Below are 26,024 nucleotides of genomic sequence, written 5' to 3'. Positions count from 1 at the left end.
TACAAACATATCTTTAAGTCCCTGCTTTCAGTTCCTTTGGGTACAGACCCAGAAATAGAATTTCTGGATCATATGGTAATTTTGCATTTAAGTTTTTGAGGAACTGCAGTCCCATTTTCCACAACGGTGGCACCATTTTCCAATTCTGCCAGCAGTGCACGAGGGTTCCAGTTTCTCTACATTCTCACCAACACTTGCTATCTTTTGTGTTTTTTAACTTGTTTTTACACACTGTAATATAATTGTAAGAGCATGGACTTTAGCTTTGAAACCTGGCACAGCCTCATACTGATTTCTCTGAGCCTCAGTTTATTTTTTTGTAAAATGTAAATAAAGAGCTGCTGCTGCTGATTATGATAACCTTATAAAATTAATGAAGATAAAATGAGATCATTCCTGTAAAAAATACTTAGCTCAGTGTCTGAAAATAGCAGGCTGTCAGTGAATATTTGCTTTTATTTTTTTGGGTAGTCATTGATCAGTCCATTCTATCTGGGGACTCCTCTGATTGTTAGATTGCCTTCTTTATTTTCAGTTAAAACCTGTTTTGATGTAACTTCTGTAACTTGTGTAACGGTTGCCTGCAATTCATTGGTCCTGATTCCATTCTTCACAGCCTCACAGAATAAATCATATCTTTCTTCCACATATCACCTCTCTGATATTTGAAAACAGCCATCAATTATTCGCTAGTCTTCCCTTGCTTTGGCCAAACATTCCGAGTTCCTTCATTGTTTCTTTTTCTTTTCTTTTTTTTTTAAAATTTTTAATGTTTATTTATTTTTTGAGAGACAGAGGGAGAGCACAAGCAAGGAAGGGGCAAAGAGAGAGGGGGAGACACAGAATCCGAAGCAGGCTCCAGGCTCTGAACTGTCAGCACAGAGCCCAACAGGGTGCTTGAACTCACCAATCGCAAGATCATGACCTGAGCTGAAGTCAGACGCTTAACTGACTGAGCCACTCAGGCACCCCTCCTTCATTGTTTCTTAAGTGATGTGGTTTCTAGGTCTCTCATCATGTTTCTCAACTGATGCTGGACCGCAGTTTGTCTCCTAGAATAGAGTGACTGGAAATTTCATCATCTCTCCCATTTTTTTGGCTTTGTTCCCTAACAGCGATATCCATATGGAAGAATGGATGTGTGGATATTGTGAATCAACAAAATAAGCTGCCCCTCATTTCTTTCCAGTGTTTCTTCCTCATTGCTCAGAATGCCTCATGTCTATAGCACTTGCTTTTTTTCAGTTTGCAATCAGCCTTCCATCATTTCAAATTGTCTCCATTTGTTTTATCTTTCCTAACTGTCAGCACCTTAACAGGAAACAGGTAGTCCCTACTCCCATATACCTTCTCCATGGTCCCACCAGCAAACAGAGGGCACAAGGGCTGTGTGTTTTGAAATAAAAGTGTGGTGTACTCTTAAATATGGAGCCATGTATTCTGACGTAGTCACAGGATCCTTTGAGAGCACTGGCTGGAATATAGGTCTTTTCCATTGTTGAAGTGAACACCTGAAGACTTGCCCAGGAAGAGAAGGCTGGGGTGGGAGGGTATTTTGGCTGAAACTCCAAGGAGCACTTTGAACTTGGGTCATCAGACGTAAAAGTCTAGGGAGGGCTTGCTTCACCCCACCCCACCCCACCCTGTCCTGTAATTCCTTGACTCTCCAATGCCAAGCTAAATTGCCAGTTTCCAAATTTGCCCTTAGGAGGATGAACAGAGTGAAGTAGTGGTGTGTTTTTGAAAGGACCTGAGCAGTTGAGAGTATCCCACATATTTCTGATTTACATGCCTAACTCATCTCAATGTCTTTTTTTTATGAGCTCTTTAGCATCCTACAAGACTTCTCTGTTTCATCATGAACGGTTTTACCCTGAAAAACAAAATCCCAAACCTCTTTTCCAGAGAAGGGAAGTTGTATTTTTGTCAAGGATAAAATACTCGAATGGTACTCTTTTCCAGAAACTCAACTGAATGTTTGAAAACCTAGTTCCTCATGTATCATGTCATGTGTTTACATTAAAAAAAAAAAAAGGTAAAAGCCAGATTTTCTTCCTGTCTTTAAAAACAACAACAAAAAAAGTGACAGGGAAGGGGGAATAACTCACTTTTTTGGCATTTTAATAGAGTACCCAGAATCCTCCTAACATAAGATACTATTATAGTTGAAAGGCATGTTAAAACTATGTGTAAGCTAAAAACCCCATCTTTATAGGAAAAGACTGGTAGATTCACTCACAACTGACATACATGAGCTTTATGGCATGGGTTTTGGGACTTCTATTTTACCCACTCAGAACACTGAAAAATATTGATCTATAGTTCACAACTATTTTTCAGACATTTGGGGTTGCCAAATTGCTGACATACAGCTAAATAAGGTTTTATTTTGCAAAGTCAGTGCAATGTGGGCCCTTCTTAGTTTGCCTGTTTGCCATATATGCCTTTGGAATGATGCCATGCATGCCTGGTAATGACACCCAGCACAAGCATTCTGCAGCTGGTGGTGTAGAAAACCAGCCAATCACCATTGAATGAATGGCAGAGAGAGGCAGCCTGTGGTCACCATTGTCTCCCATGTGTCATTTAGGCTCTGGTTGGTTTATCTGTGATTTCACTTTTGTTACATTGTGATTGAGTTGCTATACCCATTGAGATCTGCCATCTGGGGAAGTTTGAAGACATCAGGAATTAATGCTTTTGAGTTTCTTTAAGGTAAAGAAAGGAAGACCGAGGGATGTCTACACAAAAAAAGAATACCCTAATAGGGGATTATCGATAGCTGTTAACCTCGAAGCGTGTTAGGGAAGCCAGACTACCATCACCAACATCATTGCCATAAAATCTGATGACCCTTCTCTCCTCTGTTTCACCTTTCTTGCCACATTTCACATTTCAGTATGGAGAACATGATATGATAATGTGAACAGAGAATGTGATAATCTGTCCAGTGTGACCAAAATTCTCTGACATTATATTTAATATTGCAATTTTGGGGGAGAATTTCTTTTGATGTATTTTTTTGTTTCGTTTTGTGAACTTAAAAAAAAAAACACCCACAACCCTTGTAGATGTTGGAATTTAAAATATAAGTACTAAGTGATACCTATAATGCCCAGAGAATGGGGAGAAAAAAAAAAAAATCCCTGCATTGGTTAATTATGTCATGTGGATTTCTGCTCAGAGTATTTTGTGTTTAAAGCTATGGCATATATACACACGTCCTAGTAAACTAGTGATGGTTTGAATAGAGGCCACTCTAGAGTAGGGGATAGAACCATGGGCTCACGTCTTAATTGGCCCCATTATTAGCAACGACTTTTGGCATATCGCTAATTCTTAGTTTTGTCACAATGAAAATGGGGATAATAACCTTTCAATAAATGTTTGTGAAAACATGCATAAATGTATTTTGCACACTATCATTGATATAGGAAATATGACTAACACGGTTGTCCTGTCACTGTTGTGTTTGCTGAAGTCCTTCTCTCACGTTGCCTCTTCCTCCCGCTCATTGCTGTCACTGCTCCCTTTTATTACTGTGTGAACAACTAAGGCAGGTCCTGCGCCTCTTGACCTGGTGTCCTCTTCTGCCTGCCAGTCAATGAGATTCAGCAAATATCAGGTCCTTAATGAGTGTTGGCCCTGGAGGATATAAAGATGAGTACTCAAAAGAAGCAAAAATGAACGTGCAGCAATATATAATGAACTGTTTGTAGTTCCCCAAATTTGCTCAGCTCTCTGGGACAAAAGAGCCTTTTGTCTGCCTAGCTAATGTCTACTTGTCCTTGAAGACTCAGCTCAAGAGTCAACATCCCTTTACAACCTTTGATGATTACTTCTATTACTCTCCCATCCACTCTGATGAGGTGCTCTTCCTCTGGAGTACCATAACATGCTGGGCACACCTTGAGAGAAACATTCATCATACGAAGTTGTAATCATTAAGTCTTCTTTTTTTTTTTTTTTAGCTCTCTCATTTTGCACATGCTATAAAACTTTTAAAGCACAAAAGGATACACAGTAAGAAGTTAGTCTTCTCATTTCTGACTTGCAACCCCCAGTTTCCTCCTCAGATGTTGACATTTCCCTACTTTTGTATATCCCTTTTATAGCTGTTCATAGGGCATTTGCATTTAAAACTTCACCAATTGCCAAGTTGTACAAACTTATACTCCTACCAGTATAAGGGTTCCTGTTTCCCCATGTCCCTCTCAATATGGTGAGTTATCAATCTCTTTTAAAATTTCTAATCTGATCGGGAGGAAATGACATCTCATTGACGTTTTAATTTACATTTCTTATTTTGTCAGTGAATTTAACATTTTTCCATATATGCATCTGGAATGATGCCATGCATGCTTGGTGCATTTCAAAACCACATATATTCCCTTATCTGTAAATTGTCTATTCATTTCCACTTATCTATTGCTTTCTTGGGGTTCTTCTTCTTCTTCTCTCTCTCTTTTTTTTTTTTTTTTTTTTTGCTTATTTGTAGAACTTTTGCTTACTATATTATAGCAGCTAGCCCTTTGCCTTTTGAGCTGCAACAATTTTTTTCTTTCTACTTTCTCGTTTGTTATTTGATATTATTTTTGCTTTTTTCCTTGTAGAACATTTTTAATGCCATCAAATTTATCATCTTTCTTTTTATGGATGTTAAATCTGGTGTTAAATATTGAAAAGCCCTTTTCACTCCCAAGATTGCCACATAAATTTTTCCCATGTGCTGAGGATAAACTTGGTTTATCCCCCTCAAGGTCAGGATAGGGAGCGGGTCAGGATAAATGAGGGCAGCAGAGCAGGCTTGTGAGGAAGGCCTTCTAGTAGATGATGTCACAGCATGGGCCCTCAACTGACCGTGAACTCAAGGGAGAGGCAGCATGACAGAACCCATCAGATTGCTTCTCTTTCCCAAACGGTTCCACCAGACACAACAAATTGCCCCAAATACCTTGATCATCCCTGACTGGAAACGGATGACTGCATTCCTGGTGGGGAAGGTATACACCTTCTCCAAGCAAAGCAGCTATTAAGAACATCCTCTTATCAGCCGGAGATCAAGTAGCCCATCTTGGGAGGTGACACACATGAGCGAACAGGCCGCCCCATCCATCATGTGCACAGTAGCATTGGTTGTTCTTGTTCGCTGCGGTTGACTAGAAAGGGCTCCTGAGATGCTGCTGTTTGACAGCTCTTGGAGGAGAAAAAGCCTCCCTTTTCACATAAGAGGGGCTCTTCGGCAAATCCAAAGCATGGTCCCGCATTGCTGTGAAAAGTTCCCGTGCCTGCAACCACAAATGCCAACGCAGCTTGAAGGCTGTTGGAGGAACTACATTTCAACCCCCGGGAACCAACTCCAGCTGTTCTCATCAGGTCTGAAAACCATAGCAGTCTTGGTTGCTTGATGGTGGAAGCGAACAGTCACAAAATTAACTATGTGCAAAGTTATTTTTCTTTCCAGTGAGAGACATGAATAAAACAGTATGTTGCACGTGAGAATGACCAGATCTCCAACTCTGAATAGCAGTTGCTATAAGTTGAACTCTGGATTTGTGGATGTGGGAATATCATTCCTTCCAGACCATTGTGTGAAAGAGATCCTGTACTTCTGCATCTCTTAGGTCTGAGCAGGTGAGCCGCCAACACACAGCCTTGTCCGACGAGGGTGGCTGGCTTCCACACTCAGTTCTTCACCATGCTTCACTGTGGAAGGAGGCTCCTCTCCCATTTGTCTCTTACTTCTGAAGGCATGGGAATATTTGAAATTTAGTCAGCTTGTTCAGTGGAAATAATGTGGGGTTTAGAATCAGGAAGAGGATTCAAATCCCAGCTTTTTCACTCCGTGGCTTTAGGCTGGTTCCTAACTTCACTGGGCCTTCATGTTCTTATCTTTAATTGGGTATCTATTACCCACACATGATCCTACATAAGCATCCCAAAACTTTGTGACCACACACAACGAGCATTTGTTTATCTCATGAGTCAGTGTGTTGGCTGGTAGTTCTTTCATGTGGACAGGGCCAAGGTCTTGGCACATTCTGTTAGCCAAAGGCCAGCCCAGATTCAGGTTAGGGAAGTAGACTCCATCTCTTCGTGGGAAGAGTTACAAAAAGGTGTGGAGACACAGAGGAATGCACCTTGGCCATTTTGCATCCTGCCACACTACCTTATACCAATAAATGTAATAATATATGGAGAGTGCAGCTATTATATCACCTATGCATTCAGAAAACATTTGTTGAGTGCCTACTATGTGTGCAACGCAATAGTTGATACTATGTGTAGAGATAAGTAAGATTTCGTTCCTAGCCACAGGAAACATGCAATTTTTTTAATTTTTATTTTTAAATATTTGCTTATTTTTATTTTTATAGTTTTATTTATTTATTTTGAGAGAGACAGCACTGGTGGAGGGGCAGAGAGAGAGGGAGACAGAGAATTACAAGCAGGCTCTGTGCTGTTAGCCCAGAGCCTGGCATGTGTCTCGAACTCACAAACCATGAAATCATGACCTAAACCCAAATCCAGAGTCAGACACTTAACCAGCTGAGCCACCCAGATGCCCCAGGCAACATGCAATTTTTGTAAAGAAGCATGCTGAAACAATTGTGGGTTACCTTACAAACTGTGAAGTGTCTTAAGGGGGGAGCAAACAGAACACTATGGGACCTCAGAAGAGGGAGAGATTGAACTAAGAGGCTCTGGGAAGGGATTCTGGTCCCAACTTAGGCTCTGCATCATGTTTCCCTCTATTTAATTTTAATTATTGATCCCCTTAGGCTATCAACAATGACATGGTACAGGAAACCGAGTCCAGACGGGTGAAAGCATTTTAAACTGGAGTAATTTGAGGCAAATAGAGTATTTGAAAATTGCCAGCCATCTAGATCCTACACGCCCAGGCTAATATGGCTGGAGCAAAACCGTCTTACTATCTTGTAGGATAATAGTAATCCTCTTAAATTTACCTCTCTGATTAAAATAATTTCCACCAACCCAAGAGTCCCTCAATCCCATTAACTTAAACACTTGGTTTCCAGGGCCATCCAGAAGGTACAAATTATACTTTCAATAGATTTTTTTCTGAAAATAGTTCTTGTTAAAAATTTTACTCCTCACTCCTTGGAACTTTGAAATGATTGAATTAACAGTGTGCTGGAAGGTATTAGGGAAAACAAAAACAAAAACCTTAAAACTGGGGAAGAGTCTTCACCGGCAGTATAATAGAGAGCTTGCGTGGAGCCAGGTTTGGGGGAGGGGAGACGGTGGTTACCTTCTCCTGGCGGTTGATGACATGCCAGGGGACCTTAGGCAAGTTCTCTGGCCGAGTCTGGGTTTCTTCAACTCCAACCAGGGTATGATTATCTTGAGCCTTGATCCTTCACATGTGGAGTCATGAGCTCATGTCTGTTCTGTGTACAGACTTTCTTGAAAGGAAGAGAGCTACCTAAATACAAGGTACTTGTATTACTGTAAGGTGCTTGGAATCTTCATAGCCTTTTCAACTGCATCCAAAGTGGGCTTCTCTTAGTAAATGCTTTAAGTGGCTGAGAATCAAAGCTGAAAAGCGTTTTTGTTTTTTTCTCCTTTTATGTCTAGGATAGGGTGACTGCATACATTTAGAGCGTGCCCGTTGTGGCATCTACAAACAGAATGCCCAGCCATTGAGATCCTATGTAACACAGATACTGGCTGGGACAATACTGCCTCGTTCTTTGTAGGATGATAATTTTTCTCCTAAAAGTCTAATTGGCTGAATCATTGGTCAACCAGTTAGGAGAACCTTCAAGTTAAATATAAATACTTGGATTTGAAAGTCATTCAAGAGGTACCAATTTTGTTCTTGGTTAATATTCACTGAGCTGTCTCAATATTGAGGTTGCTGACCACTTTGGAATTTTACAACAAATATGAGATACGTTTGTCTGCCAGCTTCCTTTCCCCTTGATTCTTAAATTACATTAAATTTATCTGTTCAGTTAAACCTTTTCATGTTTTTCACTTTTTTGCAGGCATATCATTATTTGAGTTTCCTTAAACCGGTGATTTACAGAAGACTAGTGCTGGGGTAGTTATCTAAGACCCACCTTGGGAGCTTTAGTAATTTAGGGATAGGGTCCCAGAATCTGGATTTGTTTAAAGTGCTCCCCAGCTGGGTTTGGGAATCAGTGCATTAAATAGCCTTCAAGCTGTACCTATGGCAAGTAAAACAAAACAAAACAAACAAACAAAAAACAACAAAAAAACTAATAGTGATATCTGCTACTTTGCTGAAGGTTTACCTTTTGCTGGACACCAAACTCATCTCCAAATATTTTCCTAGTTAATCCTCATCACAATGCAATGCCATTACTATTGTATCCATTTTTTGAATGAGGACCTGATGTTTAGAGGTGTGAAGTAATTTGCCCAAGGTCATAAGCTAGTATGTGACAGAGCCTGGATTTGAACATGTCTGACCCTCAATCAACATGATACCTTTAATTCCTCTGCTATGCTGTTTCCCATCTAGCCTGTTCAGAATTGTGTAGAAACCAGGTAGTGCACAAAGGAAGCATAAGACATAATCCTTGCCCTCAAGAAGTTTGCTATCTAATCAGAATGAAAGAATGAGCACTTACTCACTGATGGCCAAAGGATACATGGACCATAGAATTAAATGCAAATTATAAAGTAGAAAATTAGAGTAATTCCAGATTTTTTTTGTCTCTTCAACAGAAACCAAATGTCACTGAATTAGTAGATAGATTTTGTTTTCCTGTTGCACTGCATAGTTGTTTTGCTGTGACTTAAACAGAGAAGTATCCTATTTGAGGTTCAAACATAAGAAAGATTTTATTAATGTCAGCATTACACTATTTCAAGGAGATGAAGTTTGTGCATCAAACCTTCTGTTGTATGTATTCTATTTCCTCATTGGTCTGGCTGGAGCAGAAGTCATTTAACCTGTGCAAAGTACCATGTTAAATAGACTGTTAGTTGTCTTTTCAGAGCCAAGTGTAAATTAGAAAGCTATAAGGAACTGAAAATTTGGAACCTCGTAGACAGGTTAGACTAACCCTCCATTCCTGGCAGATATTTACATTGCTAAGAAGATAAAAGCATGAAGGACCCAGTCCCTGTTAAGAATCAATTTAAGAAGTATACAGGGCTAAAGCCAAATCACTGATCTTGGGACAGCCATTCCCTGCTTCTTTTAGTAGCCAAGTTCTGCAGGGAAGGGAAGTTATGGGACTCTGGCAGGTGGGGCATACCTGTTTTATTCAGAGGAGGAAATTAGATTATCCAGGATCCTTGTATGCATCTAAACATCTGGCTCTCCATAAACCATGTAAGGTTTATCACCAAAGGTTTTGGTCAGAACAGTATCCCTCAAGACCGCTAGTTCCATTTACCCCCATCCCCATTTCCACCACACATACACAGTATTTATCATACTATATTTTAACAGTTAGTTTACTTCTTTAAAAAAAATTTTTTTTAATGTTTATTTATTTTGAGAGAGAGAGAGAGACACACACACAGAGCGAGAGCCGGGGAGGGGCTGAGAGAGAGAGGGAGAAAAACCGAATCTTAAGCAGGCTCCAAGCTCTGAGCTGTCAGCACAGAGCCTGACATGGGGCTCGAACTCATGAACCATGAGATCATGACCTGAGCTGAAGTCAGAGGCTCAACTGACCAAGCCACCCAGGTGCCCCGCTTAGTTTACTTCTATGTGTTCCTACCACACAGTTCTGTGAAGTAAGAAACGGTCTTAATTTTGTTCATTATATCTTTAGCACCCAGCCAGCACTTAGCTGGTCTGAAACAGAGTAAGTGCTCAAGAAATATTTATTGAATGAATAAATGGGGGAATCATTGAACAAACAAATTTAATAACATTAAACTCCAGGTGAAAGTAAGGAGTTTTTAAATTTTTTTTTAACGTTTATTTATTTTTGAGACAGAGAGAGACAGAGCATGAATGGGGGAGGGGCAGAGAGAGAGGGAGACACAGAATTGGAAGCAGGCTCCAGGCTCTGAGCCATCAGCCCAGAGCCCGACGCGGGGCTCGAACTCACGGACGGCGAGATCGTGACCTGAGCCGAAGTCGGCCGCTCAACCGACTGAGCCACCCAGGCGCCCCTTGTAAGGAGTTTTTAAAGACATCCTTTGTAGCCATCTCTTTTTCCAAACTGTATGCTAATACGCTGTTTAGGGGTCACCTGGTACAACTTAACTTTGCTCCTATTGTGTGTGGAACTTAACCTAGACTTCATTTGTTTTGCAAGAGTCGAGAGTCATGGAATTGCAGCTAGGAAAGCCTCTTTCTTGGGTTTCTTGTTTCTTCTGAACGACAGAAGACCATGAACTGACCAAAGACAATTACAGGGTAATAGACTTTTCTTACAAAATTGATAATAGAATACGAAAGTGTGCGTGGGCCATACAAAGGGGGAAGATTAAATGGCAAACACCAAAGACAAGTACAGGTAACACAGCAGGGAGGAAGAAAAAATTTCCAGGAGGCACTTTTGAGGGGAAAAGCCTATAAGGAAGAGCAGTGAAGTGGAAACCAGAACAAATAAGTGAAGTTTGTTGATGTCTTTGGGAATCGAGTTGTCTATGCAGCACCTGAAAGAAAATGAAATGAAACCTACATAGATTGATAAGACCATTTTCTGAGTTAAAGATTTTTCAGCATGCTTCCTCCTTTTCTTTATTATGTCTTTGCCATCTTGTTCTGAAGCTAGAAATAAACCAATTCTTTTGTTCCACTAAGCATCCTTTGAGCAGCACCATGGGTGAGTGAGGAAGTGCTAACTTTGGATCCAGTCATTTGAACTTCTTGGGGAAAATCAAGGTTTGAGCCATTTTGAAATTTCTCCTGGGACTTGCATTGACCCTAAGAAGATCCTGCCTCACCAGTAATTAGCTGGGATGTTGCTTTTTTATCTGTAAGAAAAAACAAAACTAGAAGCCCCTAGATTTTGAAATTACTACTTGTTTACTTGTTGGAAAAAGTTGATACTATGCAATTAAGTATGACCATTATTGAGTTACATGCACTTCCATGAATGTGCCATAGAATTTCCAATACCCAGACCTTCTGTCAGAGTGGAACAGACTTTGCCACCAGCCATCCTTGGGTTCCCCCTCCCTAAACTGGGGGATGTACTCCTTCTCGATGCTGACTTGGAACCCTCTTTTACCTCTGTGGTATTTTTTAAAAATTTTTTTAACATTTCATTTTAGTTTTTGAGAGACAGAGACAGTGGGAGCAGGGGAGGGGCAGAGAGAGAGGGAGATACAGAATCCAAAGCAGGCTCCAGGCTCTGAGGTGTCAGCAAAGAGCCTGATGCGGGGCTCGAACCCACAAACCACAAGATCATGACCTAAGCTGAAGTCGGACACTTAACCGACTGAGCCACCCAGGCGCCCCTGTTGTACTTCTAATCACATATTCATTTTTAGAATCAAGGCTTATTTAATATTTTCAACATATTTTCCAGTTTATTTGCCTATTATTGCTTCTTGCATATAACTCTTTCTTTCTAGATTCACCTTCCTTCTTACTGAAATAAAGAATTTAGCACAAACGGTTGTGAATGGATACATAACAGTTTTATTTTTAGTAGCCAGAAAATGAAAACAACCAAATGTCCTAGGTCAGTGGTTAAACAAAGTGTGGTACATCCATACTATGGAATACTACTCAGCAATGAGAAAGAACAAACCATTGATACATGCAACAAATTGAGTGAATCTCAAGGGCATTGTAGGAGTCTGTTTATATATTGTTCATGAAACAACAAAATTATAGAGATGGGGAACAGACATCCTCCTCCCCCTTCTAATTCCTAGACTGCAAGGGCATAGCAGTTTCTCTAGGCCATTAGAGGAAGTGTTTTCAGCCCTTCCCACAGATAGGGATGGTCTCCCAGGCTCTAGTAAAGGCTTTAAGCAAGAACCCAGATCTCTCTCTGGCCACATCTTTCATTTTCTTTTCTTTTTTTTATAATTTAACTTTATTTTCTTATTTTTTAAGATTTACATCCAAATTAGTTAGTATATAGTGAAGCAATGATTTCAGGAGTAAATTCCTTAATGCCCTTACCCATTTAGCCCATCCCCCCCACAACCCCTCCAGCAACTCTCAGTTTGTTCTCCATATTTATGAGTCTCTTCTGTTTTGTCCCCCTCCCTGTTTTTATACTATTTTTGTTTCCCTTCCCTTATGTTAATCTGCTTTGTCTCTTAAAGTCCTCATATGAGTAAAGTCATATGATTTTTGTCTTTCTCTGACTGACTAATTTCACTTAGCATAATACCCTCCAGTTCCATCCACATAGTTGCAAATGGCAAGATTTCATTCTTTTTGATTGCCGAGTAATACTCCATTGTGTGTGTGTGTATGTATGTATATATATATATATATATATATATATATATATACACACCACATTTTCTTTATCCACACATCTTTCATTTTCAAATGAACCTTGAAACTGAGACCCCAGCTCAGATGGTCTGTATTTATAAGGCACCTCCCACATTAGCTTCCACTTACCATTCTCTTCCTTTTTGGCACCTGAGAATTTCTTTCCTTTCAACCTCAGCTATGCATTATATTTTTGTGTGTGATATTTTATTCAGTAGTCTTGATGTTTTTAGCCTGGTTGGGGCAGGGTGGGGAGAATGGCTTATGGGGCTAGAAGGCCATTTCTACCAGTTTCTATTGTTACCCTAGCATGCTGTTTATAATTGTGTTTCTGTACTTTCCTTCCTGAGACTGAGTTCTTGAAAATGCCGGGGACCAGGACAAGCTTTTTCATCCCAGTTCTTATACACAGAAAGTGCTAATATACATGTGTATTGAATGAGTGAATGACTCTCTAGAGTTCAATGGAAGAGAGCCCAAATATAACAGTTTTTTTAAGCTTATTTATTCATTTATTTTAAGAGAGAGAGAGACAGACAGACAGACAGGTAGACATGGGGCTCAGTCCCACAAACTGTGAGATCATGACCTAAGCTGAAATCAAGAGTCAGTTCCTCAACTGACTGAGCCAGCCAGGTGCCCCAAATATAAAAGTTTTTAAGTAAGATAGTTTTCAAGATTTTTTTTTTAAGTAGGCTCCATGCCCAACATGGGGCTTGAACTCACAGCCCCAAGATCAAGAGTCAGATGCTCTATTCACTGAGTCAGCCAGGTGCCCCTCAAGTTTACTTTTATTGGCTTTGAAGGACATGTATGTCATTGTGGTGCTTTGTGTAGCGTAATCCCTTTAAATATAAGAAGTGCATGTGATCCGTAATATTAATTTAACAGATTTAAAGAAGGAAATAGTCTGTACAAATAAAAAAGAGGCATATAAGGGTGAGTCAAGGAGTATTTCCTCCCCTCCCCTCGTGGTCCTTACTATCCTTTTGGGTTTTAGAATTAGGAAACCAGGCATTGATAGAGAGGAGGTGTGTGGTCTCAGGTACAGGGTCTCAAACGGTACTCTGCAGCGCTTAGAGTTCACAGGGGTTTCCTGTGGCTGAAGGGGGCTTAAGCCAGAGAGAAAGTGGATACACCTTTTAGGATCCCCCCCCCCACTCTCCCCTGATTTTGGCACATTTGGAGACCCTCTGGTTCTGCTGTCAGACGCCCTGCTCAGATTGATCAGAATTCCTGCCTCTATCCTAACAAGCTGTGTAGGCAAGTAGGTGTCTTAATAATCTCAGGTTCTTCAATCTTAGAATGGAGATAGTAATGGTATCTAACTATGGATTTTTGACAAGATCTCTGAGCCCCTTACACATTAAGAAAACCTGGACACCTTTTTTATCTTTCTTATTTTTTTTATTTTGCTTTTTACAATTCCCTCTATATAAAAATATGAATAATACTACAAAGTTCAGTATACTTTAAAGTTTTCTTCAACAAGTTTATGGCTTTGCCACCTCTATGGTAATTGTGCTATCGACAAAGTCATTACAGGTTTTATTTAAAAAATATGTTTTCATAGTGCAGTGTAGGTGGTGTGGTTGGGTTCCTGAGCAGGGGGTTTAAGGTGGCAAAATTGTGCCCTCTTCTCTCTCTGCGACTGTACTGTTAATTTCCTTTAAAGATTACATCAGAAATCCAAATTTGAGGCCACCGAGGATTATAAGGTCCTTGTAGACACTGAGCATAGTAATTCTCCAGTCCTGACTATCCCACCTGGGGTGAGAAAGGCTCTCGCTTCCCTCTCTCAGTAAGTTCAGTCCCCAGAGTGGAAGGACCCCTCATTCAGGATCCCAGATGTGGGGTGATTGTGATCCCAGAGCTGCAGCAACGCCCTGGCTGACTAACCCCCTTGTGCTGTTAGAGAGTGTAAACTGCCTGTTACTTTTCCAAATAGGTACTTTTGGTGATACCTGGCTATGGGCTTCTCCTCCACTGAGGCACTGGAGTCAGGAAGCAACCATGGCTAAGAGCCTTCAGCAGACAACTCAAAGCCATCAGCTTGCCCACCTCCTTCCCACCCTCCCCTGGCCCCCAGTGATCATAAGCAGAGAAGAAGGGTGTGCCTGTTTAGTGGGACTGACCCTGGCTGTTTGAAAATGCCCTGTGTGTCTCTCTGAACTTAGCTTCTAAGGGTACGTATCACAGCTTAGAGGCACAGACAGAAGAAAATGGATCACAGAGAGAAGGCAGCATGCGTTTATTTCTAAGCCATTTCTAAGGCCTGGCTCTACTTAGAACTTCTGTGATTTTCGCCAAATCACCTGACTACTGTGGGCCTCACTTTCTTCATCTGTAAAATGAGAAGACCATACCATATTAGAGGCTTAATGTTTGTTTGTTTGGTTGGTTTTTGGTTTAGAGCTTCGAAGACTTTTCCACAATATCTGATACGTAAAAGAGAGAAACAGAAAATTGTTCCTGACGAAGGAGGGCCTAGAGCCCTGTCCTCTTGTCCTCTCTCCCCCTACATCCTGTAATGTCCCACAAAATCTTGTGGGTGCAAAAAACAGAATTATAGCTAAGGCACACCCAGACACAACATTCTGGGACTCGGGGTCTCTGGTCAAGGAGGGCCATGGGATAGACATTTGTTCCCTCACACTTGGCCTTTGTGACCATTGGGCTGGCCTCTAGTCTCTGGAGTATGCTGGTTTATGTCTGTGTAACGTCACGTATCCCTGGATCAGGATACAGGATGTGGCATGGCTGGGTGCTTCTTATAAGAGCTTCCACATCCTGTGAACATTGGGTCTCCACCTGCCAACTGCTGAGATGAACCAGTAATCCTTTCAGAGAGCACAGGCTTTTATCAATGAGGAGGATTCAAGGCTTATTTTTTTTTTTCCTTTCCTCCAAATAACACTCCCACTGTTCAGGCTTAAATACCAAAACCTTATGGTTTGCAGAATCCGTGCCAAGAAGTCAATCATCAGTGAAACTGCAAAGATAATAGCTCCTATTGATTAAATCGGGAGAAGAATGGTTTGCCCTCCTGCAGGGGTCAGGGAAGATAAGGGCTGGAGTTTTCTAAAACATGCTTGATTTGCCTAAATTGGATAAAAGTACATAAAAACACTTATGTTCTTAAGAGAACTGGTGACCAATTCGGGAAAACCTCACAAAAATGAAAAGATTGGCTTAGATTAGTAAGGCATGAGAAATACAGAGTCTTTTCTAAAAGCATGGAGAATGTGTTATTTCAAACCTCGACAGTGAAGTAGCAGCTAACAGGAGTATGTCCAAGTAGAGGATAGCTATTATCTGCCTTACTAGACAGAGAGGAAGTCACAAAAGATCTTCAGTGCTCACTCTATGCTGGACACTGTGCAGGACCCTTTTGGACCATAATCAAATGTAATCCTTACCACAGTCCTGTGAGGTGGCATTCATTGTCCCCATTTTACAGATGAGAAAATAGAGGTCAAAAGATGTTAAATAACTTGCTTATGATCACAAAATTAGTAATTTAGCTATTCAACTATCTACTAATTGGTGCATATTAATTTGCTCTTACCACAATACTCTTACACAAAGAGATGTTGCTAGTCTGGTATGAAATGTCCTGGGAAATATCTCCTCCTTTTGCCATGATGAGGAGGTAGGAAAGAAGCTGAATCCATTAGTGGAGATCCTATATGGTCAAGGCTGATGGTTGTGTCTCTCTCTAAAGCTACTACTAACCTTTGACTCCATGGAGTCAAAGCTGAGACGTACTGAATTTTTCTCACATATAAGTCAATCTTCCTTTTGGGGGAGGGGAAGCTTCTTAAACATCACTTTTTTTGTGTGTGAGGGAGAATTGCTAACATTAAACTTTTCACATAAAATAATCACCCTTTCTTTTAAAATATATGGCCTTGGAAGATAATATTTTTTAGGAAGGTTATTCATATTTTAAAATATTTTATCTGTTTTTATTATCACTCTATCGAGAAGCTGAACATGTGGTTATCTGAAGGAATAGATCTTGAGGCCGAGTACAGAATTCCTCAGAATCATCACAATCACTAAATGAGCTTGCGAATTGAAATTATCTTTGCCATAGTCTAAGAACCGAGTAGTAATTAGTGTCCAGGGACATATGGGGAATAATTTTACTGTTAGCAGTGCCAAGAAACTATTCATTTGTCATCGGTCCCAAATTATACTCAATCAGCAATTCAAAGTCAGGTTAGAAAAACCAAGGGACATAGAGCTAACTTTCTATAAAAATTAATACTGTAAAATGAAACCTATATTTCTGGCAGTTTAACTGTGAGCAGCAGTAAGATGAAGCTATGAAAATATTGAATGTAAATGCCGTCAAGATCTGCCTTAATCCCACCACTTCCCCACCTTTTGCTTCTTTGCCTGAAATGCTGCCTTGGCTGCCATGCTTCTCTTCCCAAGCTCCCTGAAGTCTGGGTATTGGAGTGCTTGATGAGCCCTTTTGGAAGGTGAACCACAGTAGTCCATAATACTGCAAACAAGGGGCCATTATTCAAAGAGCCAAAGTAGGTGGCAACAGGAACAGGGTTAAGCGGAGCTGTGGTTGGAGTCCTTCATGGAGGGCCCTCAGATACAGACAATTAGCTTTTCCTCATGAAGTCACCTGCATGAAATACCCATTCCTAGGACAAGTGGTTAATACCAGAAGCCCTGCCTTCTACTGTGTTTTTGTGTTAAGCATTTTTCCCACCTGGGATGCTGTTTTCTTTTTCTTTTCATATTTTGCAATGTTATATGATTTGAGGTTCCTGCCATACTGTGCACCTGACTTCAGGTCCCCTTTAAAGAATCTGTGCCATTTTTAGCTCAGGACCTAGGAGGGGACTGGGGCCACTTGCAGTGAGGAGGGTATGCGTGGTTTGTCTACTTTCTTTCCCACCTGCTGCTGGGACAGGGCAAGTCAAGGAGGTCTGCACAAACCAAACAACCCTTTTGTCTCTGCTGTAGGTGGCAGGTTGATCAGAGACCCAGTAGACAAACTAGAAGTGGGTCTTTGCAAGGTCTCAGTGGATAAACATCCTGTTCTTGACAAAGCTCACTGACTATGGTGTGTGATTTCTATGGCCAAGTGGCAGCCAAGCCCTATCAGTAAATAAGGAAACAGTAGAAAGTGTGCTTATCTAGGTAAAAGGTGAAGCCAGAGAGAGGTAAGATGAAAAACACATCAGGTTTCACAGACCTGAGTACCAGGTAGCATGAGCTACTAGGAGATATGTAGGCAATAGAAACAGACCTGGATTTGAATCCCAGTTCTTCCACTTACTAAAAAGTTCACCTTGCATTTCAGATCCATTTTTAGTGTCTACCTAGAGCACTGTACTGGAAAGACTCTAAGGCAGATCTCAGGTTTAACAGGCAAAAAGAGCCATAATTGATTAATGATGTCTGTACCAGATTGAAGGAAGGAAAATGGATTCATGTGGGTGTCATTATCTAATGTTGTAGGCACTGAGTTCTCCAAGATTCTGCTCCATACTAAAGTTCTGTATGTACTAAAGTACGTGTGTGTGTGTGTGTGTGTGTGTGTGTGTGTGTGTGTATGGTCTAAGGGGAGGTTAATGCAACCCTATTAAAATGTGCATGACATCATCATGGCTTAAAATTTCAAAAACAACAATAAAAACATCATTTGTATATTAGTCTATTACTGCTGTAGAGTTTTTAAATCTTCATAGTGTCTTATGCCCTTTCTGTTGTTGATTTGCATGTTTGCTTTAATTTATGGTGGTTTTGAAAATTGTCTTTTGAGTTTAGTTACCTCACATGACTCTCATATTCAAAAACTTAGCTTTCATTTGTCTTGACTCTAAGTTTCAATGTAGAGAAATAGATTTCTCCATTAATAGAAACGCTATCAATTCACAAACACAGCAAGTGAAATCAGCAGAAAGAGCAAACTTAGTTCTCATTTTTCATGGAAAGACTATTGAATATATTGTCTAAGAGTGATCTTCTAACAAGAAAAGGAAGAGTTGATGTTTGATAACGTTCAGTCATTTCTGCAGGTTTAGTTTGTTTTGTTAATGAAATCTTTGTATTTTAATTTTCAAGCCCATGTTTTAAAGAAAAAAAAATAACAACACCTCTTTGAATCTGGCCTACAGATTGCTCATCTGGATAGACTCTGTAATGCAGGCGCCTCTGCCTGGCAAGCAGAGCGGCTGTTCAGTTTAATAAGCTATGGGATTGCAGTGGTCTCTCTCAGAAGGCAGTGCCTTTGGAAATCTCCTGTAATGCTTCTAACAGCCCATAAGTTACTTATATATTTAATATCACCCTTGTCTTTCTCCCCTCCCTTCTTTTTCTTTCCAGAAACAGAGATGTCAGTCACTGCTGAGTTAGTGCCTACCTCATCATGGAACATTTCAAGTGAACTCGACAAAGGTACACAATGGGGATGCACTGGGGAGGAGGGGGGGGGAGGCGTGAAACTCCATTTTTAATCCTGGCATGGCCTTCTTTGAAATCAGCTGCTTTTCAGATCATTAGAAGGAGGTGGGGGCCAAAATAAACCCCTTGCTTACTTTGTGATTATTTAATATTTGATTACTTGGAATTCTATGATTTCTGGAGAGGGTTTTTTTTTTCCTCTTTCCTTTCCCTTCTTCCTCTAAAATGTTCCATATGGTAAAAATGCTTCAAGATGTGAAATAGGGTTGTTTCTGACCTTCCTGACATTGCATCTAGTGGATCTTATTTAGGGGATTTGATTCTGCCTGAGCCAGGATTGATCAGAGCTGTTTGCTGGGTGACCTTTTACAGTGAGTATTTGATGTGCTTGCAGGGTTCAGGGCAGAGTATTTGGAATGTTTGTAATTGCCTGTGCGTACAGATGGCAGCTTCCTGTGTGCACGTGGGGAACAGGTTCCTGCTATGAAGTTGTTGTAGTATTAATTAAGCTCCACCATATGCTAAGCTCTGGTTACTCGATAGAGACCCTGTGCTCTGGAATGGTAAATCAGGACACCTTCAAAGCCCCTGCAATGTGGCTCATCTTACCTTTCTAGCCTTATTTCTCTTTAGCCCCCTTTATATCCTTTTATGCATCTCCAGCAAAATTTATATTTCTTCTTATATACCCTGTGCTTTTCTGCCTCTCTCCTTTTGCCTAAGCTGTTCTTTCCATCTGAATCACCCCTTTTTTTCTTTGCCAATGCCCATTTTCTCCCTTCTGCATGCCACAAATTACTTATCCTTCAAGACGGAAAACAACACATTCTATATTAGCCACAGTCTTATCTAATCCCTCAGCAGGAAGTGGCCTTTCCTTCTTTGGAACTCCCATAGACCTTTTCTCTGTTCTTAACATTTTCTGTGTTATATCATGGTGATTTATACACCTGTCTGTCTCATTCTTATGCCTGAAAGCTCCTTGTAAGTAGGATTTCTATCTTATTCTCGTTCTTGTTCTTTTTTCTTTGTCTCCATTGCAAAATCTAACACAGACTCTTGTTCATAGGAATCCTCAATAAATGTGTGGAATAATGAGTGACAACTTAGGCCATATATGTGGATGGACACCTCTGTATATATATGTGCAAAACATGCAGCAAACTTATTCTACTTTACTTCAGGCATGATTCTAGGTTCTGGGATTATAGTGATAAAAGCTCAAAAATCATTGTCCTTTATGTCAGATGCCTTTTATAATCAGCTCTCTTTTGTCTGCTCATGTGTTCACTGCGAGTTGTATTTCCTCTCTGAGGAGAGAGAACCTTATAAAATAGTAATAGGCAAGGTTATTCTGAGCTGAGATCAAGAGTCAGATGCTTAACCAACTGAGTCAACCAGGTAACCCATATTCTGATGGTTATACTTTATTAGGCATTTTAGGGTGGCAGGATAAGGTGAAATATCTTTTTACTTTAAGTAGGAGGACATTTAGAATAATTTTCTATTGTTAAATTTACTTTGGACATTCTTTTTCTACTTTAGGATTGGAGCAGGGACTGTATATTATTCCCTTCCATGTCCTGCACTAGGCACAATGCCTAGGAGGCAATAGATTTTCAACAGATATTTTTACATTTTTTTTAATGTAAAAGAAGACATAAAACACACTAAATCTTAACTCAGTACTCACTATGTGACAAGTACTGTGCAAGGTGCTTTCAAGAATGTGAACTTGGGGTGTCTGGCTGGCTCAGTCGGTAGAGGATCCAACTCTTGATATCAGGGTCATGAGTTGAAACCCCACATTGGGTGTGGAGCCTACTTAAAAACAATGTGAACTTAATCGGCAAGCTCTTTATGGCACCAACAGTAAAAATGATATCACTGTACACTACATGTTGTTGATCAGGTTCTAATTATGGCTATAAAAGAACATCAGTATCTGCTAAAAAGGCAGCAGAGCCACCAGTCAAGAATCTAGCTTGCCAGACTTTGAATTTCTACCAGACCAGGACTGTAATTAGCAGTGGTTGCCTTTCAAGAAAGTAGTGTCAATAGTAGTGAACCTACTTGCTACAAAGCTGGACTAAGGCAAACTTTTTGTGTGTTCAACATGAGCCTTCCAGAGGGCATGGATGGCTTTCCAGAGCTTCTTGGTATCATATTTCTCTAGAAGATAATTAGTATATGGTCTTTCATTCCCATTTAGAGTGAGAGAGAACTGATTAATTCTTTTATTCATCAGCCAAATCTTTTTTGCTTCCTATTCTGGTCTGGGCACTGTCTGAAAAATTAGTAGTGAAAGATGAATGAGACAAAGGTCTCTGTCCTCTGTGAACACAGAGTCAAGTGGAAAGGACTGGTATCTAAATGTATAATCAAAGCCTTCTGGTCAATTTGATAGATTGAGCTGTCAAGGCACATTCCCCCCTGATTACAGAGAGATGCTGATGAAAATATACAATGTAAAAAAAATATCATTGCCAGGGTGGCACAGAAAAAAGATAAATCTCCAGGTGCCAGAAGAGCAAACTCAATGGTAGAGGCAATGATCAGCAAGAAGGAATTAAAAGATTTTATAAAAATATGGGCAATGAGTATGGTTCTTAGGGGCTAGAGTTTCAATACCCTTTGGGGATCAGAACTGAGGCCATAGGAAACCACCTCACTGCTTAAGCTGTTAGTGAGGGATGACTGGACCAAGCATGCAAGAAGGAGAATTCTGCTGAGGATATGTGTGGCAGTCCACAAACCACCCTGGGACATTGGGATCACTCACAGGAAATACAAGCCCCAACCTGTGCTGTATGGGGGTTGGGGGTTGAAGTTCTTCTCATGTAGTATACAAGCCACAAACCAAGAAGATAATGTAAAAACTTGGTCTGGAATTGATTAAACTCTGAGACCCTGACAGGGGACAACCTAAAACCAGCTCACAAACTGTCTCACCATCACAGTACGTGTGGCGTTCCCACCAAAAACAAAAGTTCTAAAATCAAAACCACTAAATAAGACCGGCAAACTCCTACTGATGTTAAGTTTACTTTTAAAAATTATAGTACATGCAAGAGAAGAAGAAAAGAAGCCCACCATTAGCAAGAGCCAGTAGACAAAACACATGGAAAAGCTCATAATTGGAAACTAAAGACAATAGACCAATTTGAGAGAGAATGTATGTTTAAAATATTTCATGGGAGGGGTGCCTGGGTGGCTCAGTTGGTTAAGCGTCTGACTCTTGATTTTGGCTCAGGTCATGATCTCAGTTGTGAGATCGAACCCCACTCCAGGCTCAACGCAAAGTGTGGAGCCTGCTTCAAATTCTCTTTCTCTCTCTCTCTCTCTGCCCCTCCCCTGCTTGTTTTCTCTCTCTCTCAAAATAAATAAACGTTAAAAAAAAGTTTCATGGGAGGGGAGCTTGAGTGGTGCTCAGTCGGTTAAACTTGTGACTTTTGATTTCAGCTCAAGATCTCACAGTTCGTGAGTTCGAGCCCTGCATCAGGCTCTGCACTGACAGCTCAGAACCTGCTTGGGATTCTCTTCCCCTCTCTCTCTCCCTTTCTCTGTGCCCCTTCTCCACTCATGATCTCTCTCTCTCTCTCTCTCTCTCTCTCACTCTCAAAATAAGTAAACATTTAAAAAATGTTTCATTGGGGGGGGCACCTGGGTGGCTTAGTCGGTTGAGCGTCTGACTTCAGCTCAGGTCATGATCCCACAGTTTGTGAGTTGGAGCCCCACGTCAGGTTCTGTGCTGACCGCTTGCTCAGAGCCTGGAGCCTGCTTCAGATTCTGTGTCTCCATCTCTCTCTGCCCCTCCCCTGCTCATGCTTTGTCTCACTCTGTTTCTCAAAAATAAATAAATGTAAAAAAAAATTTTTTTTTAAGTTTCATGGGAAACTTTATACATATGTACATACATAAAATTTTTTGTGGAGATGAGGAAATAGAAGCCATAGGTCAAGTACAAGATAGTATGATTTTTAAAAGTAGATTTTTAAAATAACTATGTAGAAATTCTGGAATTGAAAAATAGAGTTATAGAAATTACAAGTTCATCAAGTGGGTTAAACAGTGGATGCATTCAGCTGAAGAGGGAAATAGTGAACTGGAAGACAGATTTGAGATAATATGGCAGTTAAGGGAACAAACTCTGGGACCGAGGTAACTAAGTTTGAATCCTGTATCTGCTACCTACATTCTATGTGACTCTGAGCAAGCTACTCAACCGATCTGTGCTTTGGTCTTCTCATTTGTAAGATGAGATAATAAAGGGTAATGACTTCATATGGTTGTTGTGAAAGTTGACCTGGCTAGCAAATCTGATAAACTAATTGGAGAGTAAGAAGTAACAGCTGGTTTTGGTTAATATGATTATTACTTTGGGCTTTATAGTAAAAAAAAATCATAGGTACTTTGGCAGGCTTGTAGGGAAAGCATATTTTAGAGATTTTAGATCTTGTTCAACCAGCCCACACCCGTTCTGGCCTTCCATATGTGAATGTTTACCCACACCAGCACCCCACTTCTTAGCTTGATGATCAAGGTTCTCCATGGGCTTACCTCTGCTGATTCCTCTCACCTATCCCTACCCCCATACTTTAAATACTTATCTTTTTTTTAAAGTTTTTCATTATTTATTTTGGGAGAGAGCCAAGGGGAGGGGCAGAGAGAGGAGAGAATCGCAAGTGGGTTCCGCGCTGTCAGCACGGAGCTCAATGCAGGGCTCAAACCCTGAACTGCGAGATCATGACCTGAGCCAAAATCAAGAGTTGAAGAGTCGGACACTCAACCAACTGAGCTACCCAGGGCACCACCCCACCCCCTACTTTATACTCCACTTATTTCAACAACCTGCTTCTAATTCCCTAAATATCTGGCTCTACTTCAGTCTCTGCACCTTTGTTCATGCAGTTTCTTCTGACTGGATTGCCTCTAACCTCATTCTCCTCCTGGCTGACTCCTTCCTTACTTAAGCAGTGCCTTAAGCATTCCCTCACCCCCTTTTTCCCACAGGGCTTCTAATGGGCATAGTGCTGAATAAGATAGGCTGTATCCCTAGTTTGCTGGACCTTGTATTCTAGAGAGATGATGAATAAATGCTTTCGTCAGTCTCATCGACCATGCCATCAACAGTGCCCCTGAATGCTTCATATGTGGGCTACCATATCACCCCATGTCTATCTTGATCACAGTCCTTACCATGCTGTATTGAAATTATCTATTTTGTGCCTGCCTTTCTTAAAGTCAGGGGCTCTCTTATCTATTGATATGTTCTTATTGCCCATCGCAATGTATGGTATGCAATAGGAAACATGATGCTAAATTGTTTGGGTTCATATCTCAGCTATGTCGATGCATAGCTGCTGCAGGTGAATACCTACTGTGTGTGAGACACTTGCTAATAAGCATGTTGCATGCATCATTTGAATTCGTACCACCTTGTATGGTAGAAGAGAAAGGCAACTGAGGCTTATCAGGCTTAAAGGAGTTGGCTGAAGGGCACCCATGGTGAGTGGGAGTGCCAGGATTTCCACCAAAGCCTCTAGGCCAAGTCCAGGGATCCATGTTCAACATGGCAGCTGGTTACACTGTCTCCTATGCATTCATATCCCCTCCTCCTGTGGGGTAAGTTCCATCACATGCAGAAGCAGTAAAATAAACCCCATCGTTTGATATTCTTTAATGTCTTTCTCTTCACCCAGCTGCTCTGTTCCACCTATCAACTCCACCCTGGTTCCCCAGCCTCACTCAGGTCCTGTTTTTCTGTTAAATGAGTCCAGTCAGTGGCATTAAACAGTTACCTGTTTATCCTTTCCAACAGGAAATGAAATTTAAAAGAGACAAGGCCACCCGGGAAGAGCCGTTGAAAGCTACTATTGATGGGGCAGGGGGGTAATTTCTGAAACAAATGCTTTAGAACCAAGTACCTTCTAAAATAAATGGATCTACAGGGGCCCAACCTCAGCTTCCCTAGGGGGGGTTTGGGATGGGGTGTGATGAGGGCCTCTTTCCCCTTCTTCCATTTTCAGTCACATGAGGTCTCAGAGGTTCTCTGTAGAAAGCCAAATGTTTCTTTTGGAGAAAGGACTGGAAATTGCACCCGTAGGTAGCAGAAAGGGAGGGAGCCTCCTACTTAAAAAAATACTGAGGCCTGCTTCCAACTGTAAATAGTTCTCTGTGCTGACAGACTAGATTTGGGGGTATTTTTGTCCTGGTTTGCTTTTTTAAATGGAGACCTGGCTTTCTCTACTACCTTAGAGCTTTACACATAGTAGGGAAGTATACAGTGTGGTTCTTATGAGCATGAGCTCTGGAGTTACTAGGACTCTGAGCTTCGTTTTGCTCACCTCTGGAGTGGGGGCATTTGTATCCATCACCTAAGACTTTTCCTGGCCAACAGACACATCTATGGGCCACACTTGTGTGTTGTGCCAAGGGCATCTGTTTGCATGGTCATAATAGACAGATGGATACATGCTGGCCTCAGTCCCTTAGCCCACCTCTTCCCTGAGAGCTTGACTGTAAAGAAATGTGACCAGGTTCTCTGGTTCAGGAGTGATTGCTTCCTCTTGTCCCCTTTTTCTGTTACTGGATTTATCCGTGGCACTTAGAGAGTCTATTTAAATGATAGTGACTGCCTGTAGTTTGGACCTTAGTTCACAGCTAGCTCAAATGAGGTAGCTGCATGCTTTTCTTATGCTCCTGATTGTATGGATTTGGAGCAGTGGCAGCGGGTAAAGAACAATGTAAGGATGAACTGGATCAAGAGTGTTAGTACTTGGCAGGCTCAAGAACAGTCCTCCTAGGACTAGGGTCTCTGAGAGCTTATGTCCCATCTTCAGAACTGGTAGTTGGTTGGAAAAATTCCTCGTGGAATCCCTAGGGTGGCCCTGCAATGTTTAAGAGGCCTCAATTCAGCAGGTGTCAGCCTTGTTGGGGAGGAAGACCGTCCTCTGCCCATTGAGGTCTTTCTAGCTGGACTTAGATTCAAATTAACATGAGACAGATTAACAGGAGAAAATCAAATTTAATAGGTGTAATCCACACAGACATGAGATTCTAAAGACAATGAGGCAACATGAAGCTTATAGAAGCTAAGGAGAGGGGTAGGGCCTAAGGATACAAAAAGGAGGAAGGCCATTGTGCAGGAAGGTGAAAGGAGATGTTT

The 26,024-nt window shown here is 41.0% G+C and overlaps 1 protein-coding gene across 1 annotated transcript in view; it reads left to right on the top strand.

The window, feature by feature from the left end:
• The window catches only part of ROR1 (receptor tyrosine kinase like orphan receptor 1), a 398,760-nt gene that overhangs the window by 209,813 nt on the left and 162,923 nt on the right, over positions 1-26,024 (top strand). Inside the window, exon 2 of the mRNA XM_049617051.1 lies at positions 18,779-18,850. Coding sequence (XP_049473008.1) covers positions 18,779-18,850 — 72 coding nt within the window. The remainder of the gene's footprint in view (positions 1-18,778; positions 18,851-26,024) is intronic.

This window comes from Panthera uncia (genome assembly GCF_023721935.1).
Source record: "Panthera uncia isolate 11264 chromosome C1 unlocalized genomic scaffold, Puncia_PCG_1.0 HiC_scaffold_4, whole genome shotgun sequence".
Lineage (NCBI taxonomy): Eukaryota > Metazoa > Chordata > Mammalia > Carnivora > Felidae > Panthera > Panthera uncia.
The sequence above is the reverse complement of the archived record's forward strand: the minus strand, read 5'-3'. Positions and strand labels throughout refer to the sequence as shown.